This window comes from Ambystoma mexicanum, chromosome 10 (genome assembly GCF_040938575.1).
Source record: "Ambystoma mexicanum isolate Mex_15411 chromosome 10, UKY_AmexF1_1, whole genome shotgun sequence".
Classification (NCBI taxonomy): Eukaryota; Metazoa; Chordata; class Amphibia; order Caudata; family Ambystomatidae; genus Ambystoma; species Ambystoma mexicanum.
The window spans coordinates 1,358,544,636-1,358,565,690 of record NC_090932.1 but is presented as its reverse complement, the minus strand read 5'-3'; the positions used below and the strand labels follow the sequence as shown (position 1 = coordinate 1,358,565,690).

The window sequence follows — 21,055 nt, the reverse complement described above, 5'->3', positions numbered from 1 at the left end:
GTGATTTTCGTAATGTCCAAATCAATTGACAATGCCCAATTAAGAAAACATTGCTTCATCATTTATACAAAAAACTCTTTTGTTCCACAATTCACACCTTACACGATACAAACATCATTGCTCTAGATCAATATGTAAATCGCTGGAAAGATTCAGGTTGTGCCAGATACTGTGGCTACAAGTATTCAAACATGTTGCTATTACATGTCCTTATTGCCCAACATGTCATGTTTCTGTTCCTATGCTGGTCATGCAGAACATTCTTCAGGGGCTATATTCAGTTAGGAGGAGCTTGTGTCCTCAAAAGGGCGCATTTCTTTCATCATTCCACCACAGCAAGTATTATCCTTGCAGTGTGTACCCAAACTGCAACCAAAGCCAACAGATAGCTGTTTGTGCCATAAATCATATATGAATATGATGATTAAATCCAGATGGGGAAACCTAATTAGCTTAGTAATGAAGTATACAAGACCCGTTCTTTACGGTGTATTAATCGCATCACTGTAGGTAATGATTCCTACATCTGAAAACACACAGATGTGTGTTTTTAAAAGTAGTTCCATAGTCTCAATTTATTGATCATATCCTTCAAAATATAATCTTGTTGAGGATGGAAAAAAGTGAACATTCCACTATTGAAATCATACTTGAATTATTCTTCCAGTCTATTATATGTTGGAAACACAAATTGCAAACATTTATAGCCACATGTTCAATGCACGCAATTACCCGTGCTTTCGCTTGTGATAAGGGTCCATGCAGGTGTTTAGCCGGCTATACAAATTTGAGCTTGTAAAATGCACTTAATATTAAAATTTGCAGGTTCTCAACTATGCTGGTACTCAATGTGTTATGCGTATTTATAGAGATGCATTCTAATTACCGTTCAGAATGAATTTCGGGTTGTCCTGGTTCAAAAGTATTCAAGACGCCGGCTTGCTTACACTGCCATCCTGTTCATCTGATGGTTGCACCTGGAGCTTAGGATTGTTGTCATTTTTTTATGTTCACTCTCCTAATACATGTTCTGGCTGGCAGTAGAAAGACCCGTGGCCCTCTTTCAACAGAGATGGGATGGTAATATTAACCATATAGATACAATGATGTCTCAATACCTGATGTTGTTAACATCATATTTTATTGTTTTTCGATTGTGTTGTGGATACAATCCACATTCTGCATGTATTAAATCTAATACATGTGGTAAATGTGTACTTAGGTTTAATAGTGAAAAATATATAATTATTATGCCATTCTACATCCTCATTCAGACCTTTAACACTCCATTTCATTTAATACACTCGTAAAGCAGAGTGTAAATGTGATGAGTAAATCAAGGCACAATCACCTTTACTCTTCACGTTTACTCTCCTCTTTGTGAGAAATAAAAAACTGTCTGCAAATGACACTTTGTAGGCCGTGTTTTATAATGAATTCGAGTGAAATCCGCCTGCTACTTGCCATTCGTAAATGAAAGGCGTATTCCAGTGGAAACCTTTGGTTTTACGCCTGCATGAAAATCTCACGCAGGTATCAAACTGCGTGCTCTTACCAAGATGGAGGAGAAAAACAAAGCGGAGGTGCTAACTCCACTTTGCTGCCCTCTAAACCACTCCGAATGGCTCTAAAATGAGATGGAGCAGAAAATAAATGCTCATAGGCACTTGAACGCTTTCATTTTTCTCGCTGCTTATTCTAAATTGACCTCCCAGTAATAAAGGAAAATGCTTCACACTCCTGGCGCGTTGCATGTGAGACATTGAAATCTGCCTAAGTGAACATTTTCTAAAATGCAATAGTTGCAAGTCAAATCTCCCAAAACAGGGGATAATGTTGCCACTGTAATGAGTTGGCTGACTCTCATCCCTCACTCGCATTCTGCAGCATGTCATTAACCGTAAGAAATAAGGCAGAAACTTGTAGGATATATATTTGAAGAAAAGGCTCCCTTACATGGATGTAATTTGGGGGTCACCATGGGTTGCAACTTTGACCCCTGGCAACTCTCGTGCGACCCCTGGGTCTGCCTCTGTGACCCGTGGTTAAGGGTTGCAAAGGCAGAGAAAAACCAATAGTAAAGAGGGGTCATAAAGTAAATGTTAATACATGTCTGGCCTACATTATGCAGCCAGTTTTGACATGTTTTCTTTTGGTGGAATTGCATTTTTAAAAGCAAAGCGGTTGGATAACTTAGTGGGATGAGTGCTCACTGCTGCGATCTGTGTTTGATCTGCAGGTCGCATGTTCAAATCCTGTCACGGTTCACTCAGCCTTTTATTTTTCTGAGGTTGATCAATGAATAACAAATGGGACGATAAATGTATGTAAATATGTGGTATGTACAGTGCTTTGGCAAAAGCACTATCTAAATAAAAAGTCATCATTTATGAAAGCATTAATGCTCCTATGCACTGTAGTAACTTGCCTTTATTGGATTTCTGGACACTGTATTATAACAGCAACTGGCAATGTATGGGCTCTACGTTTCATATAATGACAATACCTGACATGCAGCTATAATTGCCATAATGTGGAATTAACTGGCCCTGCAATGCTGAAGTGGTATATTAATGGTAGTGTCTCGGCCTATGTTGTTCTGTTGGGTATAACACTGTCATATCATGACCCCATTCATAACATATGAAGGCAACACCCTTGTTAAAATGTGGTTGGTATCTAAAATATTCTTGTCTGCTTTAATACCTATTTGGTATTTTAAAATGTTTATGTGTATATCCGCCACTTCTGGTGATGTCACCAAGGTTAAAGAGGAACGGATGTAATCCAGGTCAAAGGTCAAGAGACATCACTTCCTGTGATGTCATCAGGTCTGTGATGTCATTTCCGCTACCCCAGGCTTTTTGGTGAATTGACATCCCTACTAGCTACTCCCTTAACATATAGACAGTTGTTTATTCACGTAATCGTATAGTGGTGAAATTCTTTATTTTCTCCTGCATAAAGATAGAAAATTAGTATGTTAATGTCACTTGGCCAATGACATCCAATTATATTTGATTGGTGCTTTTCACACATCAGAGATCTTTATTGCAGTTTGCCTACATTCTTACAGCCACACAAACAGGAAGCACATTGACCTCTACTGTTTTCAGTTATTGTAGTGCCCAGACTGAGGCATTTAAGAAGCTCGAGTATATTATGTGAAGAGAGCCCACAAAATATTTGCTAATGATAATGTTCACATGGTTCTAGTTTTTAACCAACAGTTTTGTTGAAGTGTCACTAACATTCTAGACTTTATTTGACAGCATGCAAAAGGATCGGGAGGTAATTTGTTTGTCAAACAAAAAGAAAGCACTATACAAAGCTCCAAAATAAAATGCAAATAATAATTAATATCTCTTTACGTTCTGGTGATGCTACTCTTACAAGGGAAATGTGTAGTAGTTCGTGTTCATCCCAGTGGAGGCACATGTGTTTCCTTTGTTTTCAGCTATTGTGTGGTTGTGACACTAATGAGGCTAGTGCATTAATGAGCAGCCATCCCCCAAACTACTCACCAATAGAAATGTAGGTTCACTTGTTAATAACTTAACACGTAATTTTGGCCTTGGGTGTATTGTCTTCCATTAGTCCTTGATTTTTATGGTTGGCTACAGTCTCAGTTTACATGCATGTTCATATTACATCATGAATTACCAAGTAGAGTAATCTTCTGCATAAAATGGGAAAGCGCATGGTGCCCATTTGTTGAAATGATTTGTACTAATAGTAATTAATAGTGCATTCTAAGACTCCAAATGGCGTATATGTGGAGCGGAATCATCGTGATGTCATCTTTGATGTCATCGGTGTTATTCTTAGCAGTGCACCGTGGTGGCGCGAGTTATGGTTGCTTAGCTTACCATAACCTGCGAATTTCAGGGGTTTTTCGGTTTTACTTGTAACCATGACTTCCCTTTAACAACGTTTTTTCACTGAATTTCATAGGTTTTTATTAGTGCAACTTAACCATAACGTCCCCTTAAGAAAGTTTTTTCATTGAATTGCATAGGTTTTTTTAAGTGCAACTTAACCATAACGTCCCTTTAACAAAGTTTTTTCATTGAATTCCATAGGTTTTTATTAGTACAACTTAACCATAACAACCCTTTAACAAAGTTTGTTCAGTGAATCTCATGGGTTTTTATCAGTGCATGCTATTTTCCTACAACTTACTAATATCATACTTACCCAGTATAGCAATATTTGTGTCCAATTTACAAAGTGTCACCTTAAAACTTTGCCATTTCCCACCTTCTAGAATCATTTTTAACACTTATATACACTTTTTTACAACAATTTCAACTAGTTTTGCATCCGTAGACGTCTATGAACATCTGACTTCATTGCGAACCATCCGGACAGTGCCACATGACCATACACTGGCGCGCGGCATGATGATGTGTCCGAGAACCCATCTGCACATCACAATAAGATCCGTACTTCGCGGACAGTTTGGAACTGCATTTTATACTGCTCTAGCAACTTTCAACTTCAAAATTTCCTTTGCACAGCTCCAACACCTATTCCTACTCATCCATTAACAATCTAGTACATACTTTTAGCAAAACTGATATTTATCTTAAAATGGAATCAGCTAATGCCATCCCTCATCACCAAGAGACACCATCACTGCTGTAATCAAGGAGCATGAGAAACACTGCCCCTATCTTAGAAATAACACACGCGCAACATTTTCCCCTATCCACCTGCCCCTCCAAATTAGTGTTTGGTGCCTCTTCCCTCATTGCCCTCCCCACCTTTCGTTCTAAGCTCTCCTGCCAAAAAAGAAAATACATCCAAAAACAATAAAAGAAATGGTCCTTTAGGAACCACCTTTCACAGTTAAAAAATAGACCAAAAAAAATACTTATAGACGCCATCTACTTTATATTTCTCAGTAAAGTACGCAGACTCAATACAATTTTCCATCATTTCCATTTGCATTTTGTGTCATGCTAATAGAAATATTGTGGCGTTTATCCCCTGTTCCAGGGACTAAGGGAGGGTGGATAGGGAGGGTGGATAACGAGGTCTCCGGACCATTATCCCCCCATTCCAGCCCCTGATTTGGGGGATGAAGGCCATTAGCACCCTAGGTTCCCAAAGCGGGAACCCATGGTACTAAAAAAAGGATTTTTCTTCCTACACCGGGATGCCTTTGGCATCCCGGTGTAGGAAGGAACATTCTTTTCCAAGATGGCCACCATGGAAAGGGAAGGCGGGGTTCCGTACAGGGCCCCTCTCCGCTTTCCATGGCAGCCTGCAGAAGGCGAAAAGAGAACCCTATGACCATATTACCATGAGCTCATTTTTCTTCCCTTTCAATCCTATCCCAATTTCGAATAGCTTTACCACAAAGCCAGTTCCAGGTGGATATGGCCACTTTAACCCCATGTGTTGTCCCTCATGGTCATGGCCAGTAGCCAGATTGTCCCGATCATGACCTTATTCCATGACCCAGACAATCAGGCCACTGCCCATGGCCACAGGCTGCACCTCAGTCACCAAAGTCACCTCACTCAGTCAGCGCTTTGGATTAAAGCGCTATATAAATTAAAATAAATATGAATAAATACAAAATACAAAGGTAAGTCACTATTTTTTGTACCTACATTATGACACCTATCAAAAAATAAAACACGGGAACATTTGCAAAACCATGCTTTCAGGTCCTTGCCAATACACCTTAAACAAGTTTGTTGGAAATCCACCAACATTTAATTTTTTGAAAAGTGTCAAATGTATGCACATACAATCGTCATACAACCTAGCCCCCACTTGACAAAATCCATTCAGACCTTACGAAAACATTTATATCTAGATCTATAATCTTTTTTGCAAACCTTTGTGTAGATTTGTCAAATGGCACCACATTTATAAGCCTTTACAATATTTTGGGACCCCCCTCTAATTTTGCCCCCTCTTAACAGAATCCCACCAAACTTTGCAAACTTATTTGAAATCAGGCCAGGAATAAAATAGGTTTATTAAGTGGCACCAAAGTTATAAGCCATCCAAGAACTGCTTTTCACCAACCCTGTAATGCTGCGGTGTCAGCGAACTTCGCAGGACTGTTTGCGAACGTCCGAACCGTTTGTGGACTTTCGCGGTGAAAAACACCTATTTTTTTGCTTCTTGCAGTCATATCCCATTCCATTCTCACCACCCTTCACCTCTCCAGACATTATTTGATAAGTTTGACAAGTGCAATGTTGTCTTTTTTTATATGTTTTTACCGCAGTGTCGGCGGACACTGGTTGCTGTCTGCGAATCCAAGATGGCGGGAGTTTCCAAAAATCTGACGTACTACACGCTTTTCACCATCCAATCATGGTGTGCGTCTGATGTCCGCGGACAGCATGTTGCCTTCTAAGCCAATCGGAGTCCTGTCCGCGGAGCAAACAGGGAAGTGTGTCCGTGGAGTAGACATAGATATCACTAATTATTTGGGACCTACTTTTTGGTCATTTTAAAGAATACTACTAAATGGATTTCTACCGAATTTACAAAAGCACGCTTTTGGGAACAAGCCACCGCTCCTGCCGCAAATTTGAAGAAAATTCATCCAGTGGTTTGGGCAGTATGCATGAGCAAAGTTTTTTCTCCATTCAGTCTTGGGGAAAAAAAGAAATGTTGGGACCCCCCCCAACCTCCCCAAGTTTTGCAAAAAGATTCAGAGTGGTCCATATACTTTATTTGCAAAGTTTGGTGAGGATTCGTCCAGGGGGAGCGAAGTTATAAGCCACCCAAAAAGGGCTCTTCCTATGGGTTTAGCAACTTAACCATAACTACAGGGCCGCTACCGCAGGCCATGTAATATTTATATATATATGCACTTTATTTGAGCATTATAGCCAGATTTGGAGAACCAAGGAGGTTTACCATTAGGCATGGAAAGCGATGAGTCGGTCAACTACGATCAGATACATGCTGCTTTTGCCTCCATCTGCAGAACCCACATGTGTGCAGTGAGTCGATCTATTATGATCAGTTTCATACTGCTTCTGCTTCTAGCTGCAGAATAAAAACACGTGCAGCGAGTCGATCCGCTATGATCAGATTCATGCTGCTCTCGCTTTTCTCTGCAGTATTCACACGTGAGCAGCAAGGTCGTGCACTTACAAACATTGCCATCAGGCCAGTCAAGATTAGGGCATCAGACACACATTCACTCTGTACAGGACAATATAGACTGTATTACATACCACTGCACTGCTACATCCTTGGTTGGTCAGGTCTACACCATATTGTAAGATTATATGGGCTAACATTATACTTGCCATACACACAAACATGGCTGACTTTTTTGCCACACAGCATGAGCCCATCTACTGTTTTGACTATTTGTTTCACCTGATTTTAAATGTGCACTGTTTGAATGGGCAGTTGATGTGAACAAGCGATGAGCCAGTCGCGAAATGCATAATGCTGACACATTTTTGGGCTTTATACTGTGGGAACGCCAAATTTTGATGGCTTTTAAAATATTTTGATGCAACATTTAATGAAGACATGCTTACTTACTCAATCTGACTGTTAATGGTAAAGTCTTCAGGGATTGCAACGCAACGCTTGATTTATTATGACACATTTATTAATTTTAGTGGAAACAAAACTATACATCTAGGAAAATCTACCAGATTAAATAGAATATTTAATTTGAGTATTTTAGTCCATACACTGTTTTTGTTTCTGTGCAAATGTATATTTATTTTAGAAGGTTGCATGTTTTTGCACATCATTTTTTTTTGTGTTTGCATTTTTTACAATGAAAATTGTAATTACATTGTATTTGCCTACACAGTAAATTGAAATCAAAATCTTAATAATTGAAATATTTATTTTTTCCAGCGGAAGAGTCCCTTGCATGTGACAATCCTGGATTACCAGAAAACGGTTACCAAATCCTGTACAAGAGACTTTACCTGCCAGGGGAATCCCTTACATTCATGTGCTATGAAGGTTTTGAGCTCATGGGAGAAGTTACTATTAAATGCATCTTGGGCCAGCCATCACACTGGAGTGGACCGCTCCCTGTATGTAAAGGTAAATGTTCATATTTAAGGTACTATACATATTCGTGTGCATCTCTTGGAAGCATGAAAGATGAAGAATACTGTGTTGAACTCTGTGAAAGAATGTCACCTGAGGTGTTTTCTCTGTCTATTACAAAAAAGGTAATGTCATTTATTATAATGATGCCAGGACTTGTTGCAGGCCCTGTGCGTATGTAGTAGCATGGTCACTGCCATTCAAAGTAGAGACCTGTATACATCAGCAACTGCAATGTGTGTTTTACACCTTTCAGACACAAAAGTATCATGTACTTCAAATTGGTACATGCAATAGTTTGGTAGCAGCTCCTGATATGGAGTTCCTTTTAAAAGCTCATTTGGTGCTTAGAAAACAGCTCCATACCATCCAGTTGTCTTTTCATGCCCCTTGCCTGTTACAGTATAAAAGAAAGAATGGTATGGAGCTACAAACAGTGTGCAAAAACTACATTGATTTCAAGCAGTAACAGGACGACCATTTTCAAAGTGCCTCTGCTGATTTCTTAACTTAGTGGAAACCCGTTTTTGGTTGACATGCCTCCTAGTTAAGACCTAGCAGCCTACAAATTGAAAGGTGAATTCCTGGAAAAATCAGAAATACTATTGCATATATGGTTGGGAGTACTCCCACACGAAAAGCTAGCTTTTTTAATAACATGTATCTTGCTGGAATCGATCCTCTAAGTGTGGAACAGGGAATCGAACCTGCGCTGCTTGGAGATGTCGTGTTTCAAAGATCAGACGGTTGTACCTGAGCTATACCCCCTATGCCTGTCTATATGATAAACATACAATTGCTTCAATTAACTGCTAATCTCATGAACCTGTTGGCAGAGATACATTTTCTTATACATTAGAGAGTGAACTAAAATAAAGTTAAGTTGCATCTTCTCCAAAGTATATATATAGTGGTTCCTGAAGGAATTAAGATAATTTGCAAGAAACTGTATTTGCTGACATACATTATCTCCCACACTTGGCCTTTCTAATTCAAAACAGCTGTAAGAGACATCTAGACCGGGCTTCCGTCTTTGAAGTTTTTCCCACAACATATGGGTGCAGGTACTCCCAGGAACTGTACTGTAGCCCAGTGTGGATTTTGACACCTCTTCCAGGTACAAAGGATGGCTTTCCTGGGGGTGGAGCTGGAACAGGCAGCTCCATGGAGGCTTGTGGGCAAAGGGAAGTTGCTGAAAGTAGATCATTAACATTGAGACATTTTGATCTGTGGCAGACAGGGGGTGAGGAGGTACAGAGTAGTGAAGGGGCCAGAGACATGCAGAAGAATTGTTTGGCTATCATGGATTTTGAGTGCAAATAACTTCCTTAGACTTACTCTAGCCCTCACCATCCTACAGACTGAGGACTCTGGGTATGGTGCTGCAGAGGAGCGAATATATCTTTTTATTAAGTGAATTAGTTTACATAGTAAACCTTAAACTAAAGCAATCATATAAAAAAAAGATAGAAGAAAAACATACCTGCTATTATTTACAAATATGGAGCAAATACACACAAGTGTAGAAATTGTATTTGCTAATATGAATTAGGGAACTGCACACGATAGCGAGGAAGATAACCAAGACATTTCTCGGACAGTGGATACACGTGAGATCATTTGTACTGGTGAGTTCTCATAATTGTATCACACACATCTTGCTCAAAAAGCTTTCTTTTTAAAAACAGAATAGCCAGCCACTAATGTAGAAGAGGCCAAATGTATTGAATGGAATACTTATTACAGCTTTCTTTATAGTCAGCTATGGCTCTAAACTTTGGCTCATTCAGTATTTGGTGGAGATAAACAAAAGGAAAAGATTTTGGGGTGCCAGGAAAAGCATATACAATTGTAATCTCTTCCATTGATTGCAACCTTTTAAAGAGACAACCCAAGCTCATATCAAAGGGCCTCAATAGAGACACAATTCACTAATGACAACAAGTTTGTACAGATAAGACTTTGGATTTTTGATAATTTCAGGCTGTTGGCCTGATTACAAACGTCCAAACCATACAAAAGAGAGGGAATAACCTTTGCATTATAACAGACAATCAAGGGGATAATAGAAAACCTGCCAGGAGACACAACCTATTAATCCTCTTCATTTGGGCAAGGAGTTGTAATGCTTTATCCGTCAGATGGGTAAAAACGTTTTCTTATATGGAGCAGCCCTCACATCGAAGACCAAATATCTAATTACTTTAGTAGACAAGATTGTTTGGGCATCAATTTTCCAAGTAAAGCCTAATTCTTTGTTATTAGTTTGTGAGAATTTGATGTTAGTAATCTTATTTGGGTTTACCAATAAATCATTGCATTTTATATAATAATAAAATGCAGTCATAAGGCAGGGTAAACTCACCCGAGTATGGTTGAGTAGGATAACCAGAAAACCTTGCCCCTTGCCTGGGGGAAAAGAAGAGGCTCCCACGAGGGGAGTGCAAGTTAAAAGACAGGGAGCAAGAACACATCCCTGTTTCAAGCCTTTCACTGTGGGCAATTCCCTAGTTAAGGTGCTGAGTTGGTTTAGTCTAATCTGGAGGCTGCTGTTTAAGTGTAAGTATACCAAGATGTTAAGCAGTCCCTATCACCCTGTTTGTAGATGGGGATAATAAGAGAAAATGTTTAAGTAACTAGAGTAGACTTTGGAACAATTATATTTCTGAACAAAACAATATAAAATAGAAGGCCAAAGATCTTGATTTGTTTTAAACGTATAATTACTAAGACCTTTTAGGCCAGGAACTCTTGACATAGAGGCTGTTCTGATTTAGCACTAATGTCCTCACAGCAAAAATCTAGTGCCTATTTTGCTGAGCCTAGAAAACTGGTACAGCAGACATCTGGGTTCTTATATAATTCTGCGATATGCATGCCCCAGGTAACTTCTGATGTTGGGTTGCACTGCTTATCCAACTGATTTTGTTCCATACAATAAATAATACACCAACAATTCCAAATCTTTTTAGATAAGATGGCTTGTAACAGTAACCAAATAATAATAGCCAGGGTATACTTGGTTTCTCTGCGCTTGATAGATTTATGTTTTATGTGGAGGTCTGCTGCTCTTAGTCAGAGCCTAAAGGTATCCCCAAACTCTATGGTAAACACATATGACACAATGGCACATCTGATTGGCACTAGTCCACAAGGCTCGTGTTTGTAATTCAAACATGGTTTTTACTCCAATAAATGTTGGTGGACTCAATAAGAGTCATCTCTGGCTGGTTCAAATAATAAATGTAATGGTCTAAATACTGCTTAGTGCATGGCCTTTGTTACAACACGTGTTTTGACCGTACTTCGGTCCTTTTCAAGACTGGGCTCGGTGAACACAATTGATATCAACTCTTAATAGTTAAACGTATGTCAATTTTAACCTGCTAAAAGAGTAGTTCTCCTAGAAGAATGTACCTAAATTCTATTTATTTTTTTATTTATTCGCATTTGTATAGCGCACTTGCAGCCCATGGACATCGAGGCGCTGTTACAAGTAGGTGTTGGATTCTTAATTCAGCAGATATGCATGAGACCAGAGGTCTTATGGATAAAGAATTACAGGCATAGTTGCAGGTGAGGCATGATATTCGTAATACAGTAACAGAGTGCAGTCAGGTACGTTTCATACAAAGAGCTTAGTTTTAACAGCTTTGCGAAAGGCTAGGTGGGATTCAATCATTCTGATGTGCGGTGGCAGTGCGTTCCAGTGGGTGGCGGCCCGAGTGGGAAAGCTGGCACCACCGGCGCGCACCTTGCGTGATTTGGGCGTGACAATCGTGTTGGTATAGCACATTCTTAATGGTCTGGTGGCAGAGTGCTTGGTGATTCTTTGGGTCAGGTAGGGTGGAGCAAGTTCATGGAGGCATTTGTGGGTGAGGGCGAGTGTTTTGAAAACAATCCTCTCTTTCACCGGAAGTCAGTGTGCCTGTCTTCTGACTTCTGAGATGTGGTCTTTTCTCGCGGTACCTGTGGCCGCCCTGAGTGCATTGTTTTGAACTAGCTGAAGTTTGGCCAGGTTCTTATTGGAGGTCCCAACGAGTAGGGCATTACAGTAGTCCAGCCTAGATCCAATTATTGCCCTAGCAATGGTGAGGCAATTCTGGCGTGACAGGAAAGGTCTGGCAGCGTTGAGGACTTTCGAGTAATAGGCTGAGGAGGAGGCAATGGCATTGACCTGTCTATCCATTGACAAGTCGGAGTCTAGGTAGACTCCGAGTGTCTTCACATGATTGGAGACCTTGATGGGAATGTTGTCAATAGTGAAGGAAGTGTACTGTTCACCGAGGTTCCCCAGCGTGGAGGGTGCTCCTATGAGGAGGAGTTCAGTTTTTTCACTATTGAGGCATAGCCAGTTATCTGCCATCCATGATTGGATAGTGGAGTAGATGGTGGTAAGAGTTTTAGTGTCCGCCAGGTAATCGCCTGTGAGTGGGATGAGGACCTGGGTGTCATCCGCATAGTTTGTATACGAGATGCCCAGGGAGTCAAGGATGCTGAACAGTGGCCTGGTGAAGAGGTTGTAAAGCGTGGGCGCGATACATGAGCCCTGAGGCACACCGCAGGTGATGTGGCTAGGGGTGGCACAGGCTGAGTCAGAGAAGACTTTCATGACCCTTTCTTGGAGGAAGGAGGTAATCCATTCGCAAGCTTTGGGGGAAAAGTTAGCTTGGGTAGCTAGATGGTGACACAGGGTGTTGTGATCCACCAGGTCAAAGGTGGCGGATAGATCCAGGAGCAGAAGGAGAGCAGGTTTCCCTGCGTCTCTTAGATCGTCCATTTGGTTCTTTAGGTCCAAGAGAGCCGTTTCGGTACCGTGTCGTGGGCGGAAGCCAGATTGCCGCAGGCCGAGGAGACGGTTTTCTTCAAGGAACTTTTGGACTTGCAGGTAGGCTGCTTTGTCCAGAATTTTTAGCAGGAAGGGTACAGTGGTGATAGGTCGATAGTTCCCCGGGATCGTTGGGTCCAGCGAGGGTTTTTTGAGGAGTGGGCGTACCCAGGCCTCCTTAAGTCCAGTTGGAAGGTGGCCAGACTGGAAGGATGAATTAATGAATGCTGTGAGGAATGGAGCTAGGATCTGTGCTGAGTCTTTAATGAGACTGGCTGGACAGGCATCTCCCTTACAGTTGGAAGGTTTGATGGATTTGAGCAGGGCGATGACCTCGTGCTCAGTAATATCTTTGAAGTCAAAAGATGGAGAGGGATTAGTGGTGGAGGGTGTGGTGGGTTGACTATGCAGGTTGGCTATGAGGCGGGAAAGGGCTTTTTGGTGGCCACGAATTTTAGTTTGAAGAGTGTTAAGCTTGTCTAGCATTGCGGATTGAATACTCTTGCACCATTTGTCATCTTTGATGAGAGCGGGAGGAGGAGAGGATGGTTTTTCCAGTTCCCTGAATATGGTGAAAATTTCCTTTGATCCCGATTTGGCGTCATAGATCCTAGCGTTGAAGGAAGCAGCTTTAGCTAAGGTGATGTTAGTTTTGTATGATTTAGAGATGGCTTTCAATGCATTGTTGGTGGTTTCTGATGGATTAGCTTTCCAGGTGGAGAGGGCAGTCCTCTTTTGCGCACGTTGATCAAGGAGTTCTTTGGAGAACCATGAATTAGCGTGTTTGGTTTTCTTGGCTTTTTTGAGGGTCAGTGGCGCAACGGCGTCGACTGCTTGGGTGATGACTTCTTTGAATGTGTTGGCTAGGGTTTCTGGGTTGTTGGAGAATGGGGCCTGCAAAGCCGGGTTGCGGAGGTAGGGGGCTAAATTCCCGACTGTGAGTTGGCGGGAGCTCCTGGCGAGAGTGGCTGGGCAAGGGGCGGGAGGTGAGTTGGTCACTTTTTTGGTGCAAAGGTTGAATTGGATGTAATGGTGGTCAGACCATGGGGTGGGCGTGTTTTCCGTGACAAGTAGTGAACAGTTATGTTGACTGATCCAGTCGAGGGTGCGCCCTTTGATGTGGGTGGAGTCAGAGACAGATTGCGCAAAGCCTAGGGTGGATAGGGCGTTCTTGAGGGTTTTGGCATGGGGGTCCTTCAGGTCATTGAGCCCCAGGTTGAAGTCGCCCAAGAGTATGACCTGAGAAGTCTTTTTGATGTTGTTGGACAGTGCGAAAATGAGGGTGTCATGGAAGTCAGTGCAAGGACCCGGAGGTCTGTAGACAATGTGCACAGTAATGGTGCAATTAGGAGAAACATTAATTTTGAGTGGGAGGTAGTCACTATTGTGGTCAAGTTGCCCTGCCATTTCCCTAATAGCAAAGGTTTCCCTGGCGATGAGGGCCACGCCACCACCTCTCTGAGAGGTGCGGTCCTTCCTGAATATGGAGTACCCAGATGGGATAGCCATAGATAGTGCCGGTCCTGAACTTTCATTGAGCCAGGTTTCTGTGAGGAATAGGAGGTCAAGATTGTCCTTGATGATCAAGTCGTTGATGTCGAGGGCGTGGGCAGGTACGCATTCTAATTCTATTCTAATGAACTGTCCCTGCTTACAGATCATTGAAGCTTAGAAAGGGCATGCCGACTTTCTCCAAGTATAAGTCCCTGTGTTACTGAAGGACTTCTGAACATAGTGGTGTCCCGTGTGCTATTGCCGCTTAGAACATGGCTTCATCGTCCCTCTGGATCAAGGTGCATTTGTGGCAATTTGTATAATGTTGACGTAAGCATCTAGTTTGCTGCATTTTATTATGAAGTGAGATAGGGGGTCATTCCGAGTTGGGCGGTAAGGGTTAACGGTCACCGTTAATGATGTTGGTGCCGTTAAACCCTTTCTGCCCTATTCCGAGGTCTCTTAGCGGGTCCCAGCAGGAACGGCTGGTCTGACCAGCTGTTCTCTGCGGGTCCCGTTAAGGGACCTTGGAGCTAATAACGGGCCCACAATTTGCTGGCCCCTTATTAGCGCCTTCCCCATTCCCATTGAGCCCTATGGGGGCTCAAATGGGAATGAGGAATGGTTAACTGAATGGGGACTTACCGGGTCCGCATAGGTCGGAATGTCCCGGTAAATCCCCATTCAGCCAGACCGGACCCGGACCCCGGTTTGGAGGCAGCCATGGCGCTAAAAGCGCCATGGCTGCCTCCAAACTCGTAATGACCCCCATAGTCTCTATTAGAATGTCTCAGCCCAAATTCAATTTTATGTTTTTGGATTTGTTGAACCTCGACATTAAATGTATCGAAATGCTTTTTTTTGTTTGTTTAAGAACAGGTTTTACCATTGGAGCCTGTAAAGCATTAGATATAAAGGTTGGGAAACAAAGGGTAGTCATATTATCATTTTTTCTACTAGAGTGGTAGAATTATAAAAACCCTCAATGTCTTCACTAACCTTTTTTGCATTCGGGGGAGAGTCCACCTAATACGGTGTGATGAGGATGTAAGAATAAGATTGCTCAAAGAGTTATTCTTAATGTTTAAGAATTTTAAATTTAAGTTAACAGACAACATGTTGCGCTGAGACTTCCAAAATCTTGAAGCCTAGGCATTCACCAAAAATAGAAGGAGACATAAATATATAATCAATGCACGTAGCAGATAAACACCTATGCCAAGTATTTATACTAGCTATGTTTCCCTTCACAAATCCTTTTAAAATATAGTGTTTGGTTCAGTTTTTGAATTCGTATGAAGTCCCAAGGCTGAGTGTACTTTTTAAATAAACAGATCTAAATTGCAATGTGAGGGGTTCCAGTAAAGATTAACAAATACAACTTTCCTAGTTTTTTCACCATTTCAATATGAATATTTGTTCCTAAGATGCCATAATCATGATCTGTGGTTGAAAAATGTAAAAACCGTCCAAAACATTGGGCGCTAAAAGCCAGACCTCTTGGAGGAAAAGGATTGAATAATTATTTAAGAAGTCACACAACTTCTGATTAGAAATAAGATTTTGGTACCCTCTTACATTCCAGGATAACATTGATATAGACCTAAGAAGACACTGTTTTATTTCCTCCTAAAGGCCAGTTCCATAGGCCTTTGTTATTTAAGCAATAAGCCCTGAGCCACAGGGGCATTACTGAGTCACCTAACTCAGTAATGCCCCCACGACAAGGGGCTTATTGCTATTACTACCCTGGCCCGCAAGACCGGGGTACTAATAGCATTGTTTTTCTGTTCCAAAGCGCTTAATTTATTTAAAAAATTGCTGCCGGGGAAGGGAAAATGGAGCCGTTTTCCCTTTCCATGGTGGCCATCAGAAGTTTTCCCAGTGTGTTTGCTGAAAAAAGAACCAAAAATAAGGTAAGTGGGGTTGGGAGGGCAGAGAGGGGCTTGTTCGGATGGAGCTGACGTGAGGAGGGAGGCACAAAACACTTAACTGCATCCACGGCGTGGGACGATGGCAGCCTCCAGCCGTGTGGTGGCTTGGGATGGGGATTACTCCATTCCGAGCCTCTTCATTGGCTGAGGGGCTGCAACATACCCCTGCCAGGGACAAAGGAAAACAAGGCCAGAGAGGGATTCCCGGTCAGGTAAAGCTCAGGCGAGGGCCAATCAGATTGCATCTTACAATCTGATTGTCCCTCGCCGGGTACTTATTATAGATCAAGTCTGCAGAAGCCTGGACCAGTCATTTCCAGTGGGGTGAGGTGAGGAAGTAGTGTTATATAAATGCACTGATCTCCCAGTTGTTGAACCATTCATAAACCAAATCCTCAATGCTTCCATGGGCTAGTGGAGTTTAGAATCTACCAAATCCAATGACATATTCCTTGTATCATTTACATTAAAATAATAATAAGAAGTCAGGTCGTATCCCATCTGTCTAAAAGCTTTCCCTTCATTCAATAACATTTTACAAACTTCCTTTGATGATATCTGTAAAATCACACCATCTGTGAGAGCATTGTCTATAAAATATGCTAAATCAATGTCCTTTGAAGTAATTAAACATAAGCAAGCAATTTCTTGAAATAATTGTAAAGATATTTGTCTGGTTGATAGTTCTGTGAACCATATTCCAGGAGAAGATATTGGAATCTTCCAGCACTTAGTGGGAATTATTACCATTTGTGCCAGAAAGGTTATCCATCTATACGTTCTTCAAACCCAATTTTCAAATGCGAGAGCCTCCTCTTTGGTGTACCAGAATAAGTGGTTGGGAGGATGGCGATTGTGGTGAAAGAGAATTAACAAAAGGCCCAATTCTGGTACCTTTCTTGTCAGGTATAATAACCTGAAGGTTTTGAGTTTGTGAAAATTGAGACCTTTTAGAGGAAGACACCCTCATGTTGGTGACTTCATTCCCAAGATGGTCTAAGAGGTTTTGTCTTCCATGGGCAATTGTTCAGTCTGGGTTTGAATTGATTTAAATTCCACAAAAACCCAGATTTGTGCACCAAGCCTCAAGATAGGTAGATACCAAATGTGAACTTGTGCCATTTTCTATAATTGATGGATCCCATGATTTTTGGGACTTACAATGTATTACTTCCTTAAAGGATTTCACATTTTTTCCTTGGCAGTAATCTTCTCCTTAGACTTTGATTGATTTTGTTCAGAACGTTTTGCAGGAATAGTTAAAAAAAATATGATCCTCTAGTTCCCTGAAACTGTTGTTTATCCTGTAGTTCCAAAGCACTCAGAGCTACCACTTCTGTAAGATGTAGAGTCCGTAGAAATGCCCTGGAGTTTCTTTTATTGATGCCTTTCCTTTTTTGATTTTTAGTTTTTTTTTTTCCTGCCTACACATTGGGTTAGGGATAGTTTGAGTCATCAATTCTCACACTGTAGATATGTCATCTGGATTTTTTACTGGGGCAAAGATAGTTGAAATTATTTGGGGATTTCCCATTGCATCAGAGTTGGTAGGCTCTACAAGTCAAGCAAGGGTAATGTTTGTTTTACTAACTGCCAAAACCTCTAATTTCTGCATGAATGTGGTTTCCCAAAATTCAAAGAAAAGCTTAAGCTCACTGAGTACAAAAGGAAGTGATTTCACATCACAAGTGATGTTGTCATAAAGATTTATGAAGGAGCTTAACACCATTTTCAAAGCAAATATCGCTGGTGCTTTATTTTGTGATCCAGTTCTTGTAGAGTTTTATGGAGACTCGAATGGGATGAGGGACTGGAGGAAGAGGAAGACAGGGGGGAATTCAATTCATCCATTGAATTATGTTCTGTGAGAAAAGAGGTAGGGCTGCAAGGGGCCAGTCGGATTTCCTCTCTGACCTCATTAGCATTGCCGCCTGGGGATAAAGGATTTCTCTCCATCGTTTGTAATGTGGACAGCGTTGCATCCGCTACAGAAATGTTCAGTTAGAGGACACTAAGATCATTTATAGCTGGTGCCCCATTGATGTATATCGAGGATGGTTGAAGCACGTATGATGGGCACCTCGCATCAGTACTAGTGCCCACAGTGGGGTATAAATGTGTGATCTTAGATCCAAGCGTAGTAAATATGGAAGACTGAATCCCTTTTTTTCCTTGATTTTTCAGAGCATGCTTTTTGGAGGGGCAGACGGGAAGGGAGGAGGGGGAAGTAGATTATAATGTGACCATGTGGGCCCTTTGAAGAAGGCACTTGAGACTCCGAGTCAAATCCACGAGTCCAACATCCACCTCTGTAGGTGAGGAGCCTCATATAGTCATCCCGTGCAGGGGGGATTGATGTCTAATGGTGGCTGCAGGCTCATCTGGGATGTTCAAACCGGCACCTATGGATGGTGTGCTCTGTAGATTTTACATTAAAAAATATGTAAATTACACTCACCCCTTCTTGCTGGCTCCACCGGCCTCCAACTGTCATCAACTGCACACGTGTGCACCTCAATCCACACGGCACTCCGTGCTCATGCAGACCTTAACAACAAATGGTGTTTGTGACAAATTAGATTCTGCCTCGCAGGAGTACAAGGATGAGTAGGGGTAAAATGGCCCACTCAGACCTCACACTCTACAAACCAAAACACAACACAATCATAAAGGTAAAACCGGGACAATCACGAGATATACCTCCTTCACCTTTTGTGGCAACGCGGGCAGATGGAAGGCTATACCCTTAAAATGGGTGTGAAGGTGAACCAGTAGTGACCTAAACAACACAGTATGACTGTCCAAAATAAAGGGAATGTGCAATCAAGGTTCAATAAATATGTGAACACTATAATAAAACATGCCATCTGCAAGTAGAACGAAACAAGATTAGTATACAAAAACCCACCCCAAAGGAAAGAACAGAGACGATGCAACAGACTTCAGAAAGTATCACTCTGAGCATAGTTCCAGGTGGGGTAGGTAAGGTATTACCATAAAAAGGATATTGGGTTGAAAACAGTAGCTGTCATGACCTAACCACTCTCTAGGGTTCACGTGAACTGTGGGGGCTGTTCAGTGCTACAGTACCTGGATACAGCTCTTGGTGGGCTGATGCATCAGACCCAGTTTAACACATTTATGCAAGTTGATCAGGCTCAGTCAGGCACGTAGGATCGTGGAGGCCCTGCCAGCAAGCAGGCATCAAGTAGAGGTGAATGCGATAAACCTGAACCCAGTAATGAGGGAGGTGCTCAAGCTCGGAACCTTCCCCTGTCTAAAAATTAACCACAACAAATCAGTCGTGTCTTCCTTACTCCCGAAACGGTGTAATTCAGAGATGACTTTGAGTTCAAATGGGAGTCCTCAGGTGTCAGGTACTTGGGAATAATGATGTCCAGAAATGATGAAGGCCTATTTCTGGATAACTACGAGAGAGCGATAGAAGCTTTCAGTGATAAAATCTCAAGATGGGGATGCCTTCAGTCACATTGTGGGGCCAGATCTCAATAGCAAAAATGGTCATCCTGCCCAAACTTCAATGCTTGTTTGTAAACATACCACTTCTACTAACACAGAGTTTCTTCCAACACCCGCGCAGCCTAGTTCTCGAGCTGATATGGGCCAGTAAACCAGCAAGAGTGGCCCACAAGACCCTTGTTCAACCAATCGCGAAGGGCGGTTTAGCACTGCCTGACCTAGAATGCTATTAAGCACAATTCCTAGGCCACTGGTATACCACCCATACTGTCCGCCCACACGTCCAAATTAAACGGACCCTGATGACTCCAAATCTTCTACGATCCACCATCATCTGCAAACTCCAAGTACCACCAAGAACTCTGAACGTGGTAATAACCACGTACGAGATATGGAAAAGAATTGCACACACACAAAAACAACATCACAGTATGATTCTACCCCCTCCTTCCAGCCAGATTCATCCCAGGAATACCCCTTACTTCAAAGAAAATATACCTCCAATGGGCAGACAAGCTGAAGATTGACACACTCCAAGACTAGTTTGTGGACGCCACTTCCTGATGATCCAACAAACCTGAGAACTGGGGGCCGACTCTCCCCTGGAAATGTTTGTGTACTTCCGCCTCCGACACACGATTCGAGCCTTGTTCCCTTCGTTTCTGCTCAACCAGCCACATGGCTACTCCTGCACGGAGTGATTCAAACACAGGGGTCAGAGAGGCTGGTATCCAGCATTTACAAAGACCTCCTGTCAATAACCACCAGCCAGCGCCCAACCCAAAACTGAGATGGGAAAGAGCACTGGGCAACAGGATAGAAGAGGAAGACTGGTCGTACATATTATGGCAAATGCAGAAAGTGTGATTAAACTCAAGATACAAACTGATCCATTTTAATTTTATTCATCAGGTGCATCATACACTAGCCAGATTTCACAGATATCATCCGATGATTGCGGCCGCCTGCGAGAAGTGTGGAACAACCTCGGAAGGATTCCTGCATCTGGACTGCGAATGCCCGAATATTGAACGATTCTGGACAGAGGTGCTAAACAAGACTTCAGAAATAATAGGTGAACGACTCGAAAAAAGTCTCAAAGTGGCGCTTCTAGGGTGCACTAGAAGCTAACAATACTCAGTGAGAAAACTAGCTGGCCTCCTGCTAGTATTGGCACAACAACACATTGCAATGGCTTAGGGAAAAGGGTGCACTCCCACAACACAACTATGGCTGCAAGATGTAACATACTGCCATG

General features: G+C 42.0%; 1 protein-coding gene across 2 annotated transcripts in view; it reads left to right on the top strand.

The window, feature by feature from the left end:
- The window catches only part of SEZ6L (seizure related 6 homolog like), a 1,952,755-nt gene that overhangs the window by 1,704,356 nt on the left and 227,344 nt on the right, over positions 1–21,055 (top strand). For both annotated transcript variants that reach the window (XM_069619379.1, XM_069619378.1), the window contains exon 13: positions 7,861–8,055. In XM_069619379.1, coding sequence (XP_069475480.1) covers positions 7,861–8,055 — 195 coding nt within the window. The remainder of the gene's footprint in view (positions 1–7,860; positions 8,056–21,055) is intronic.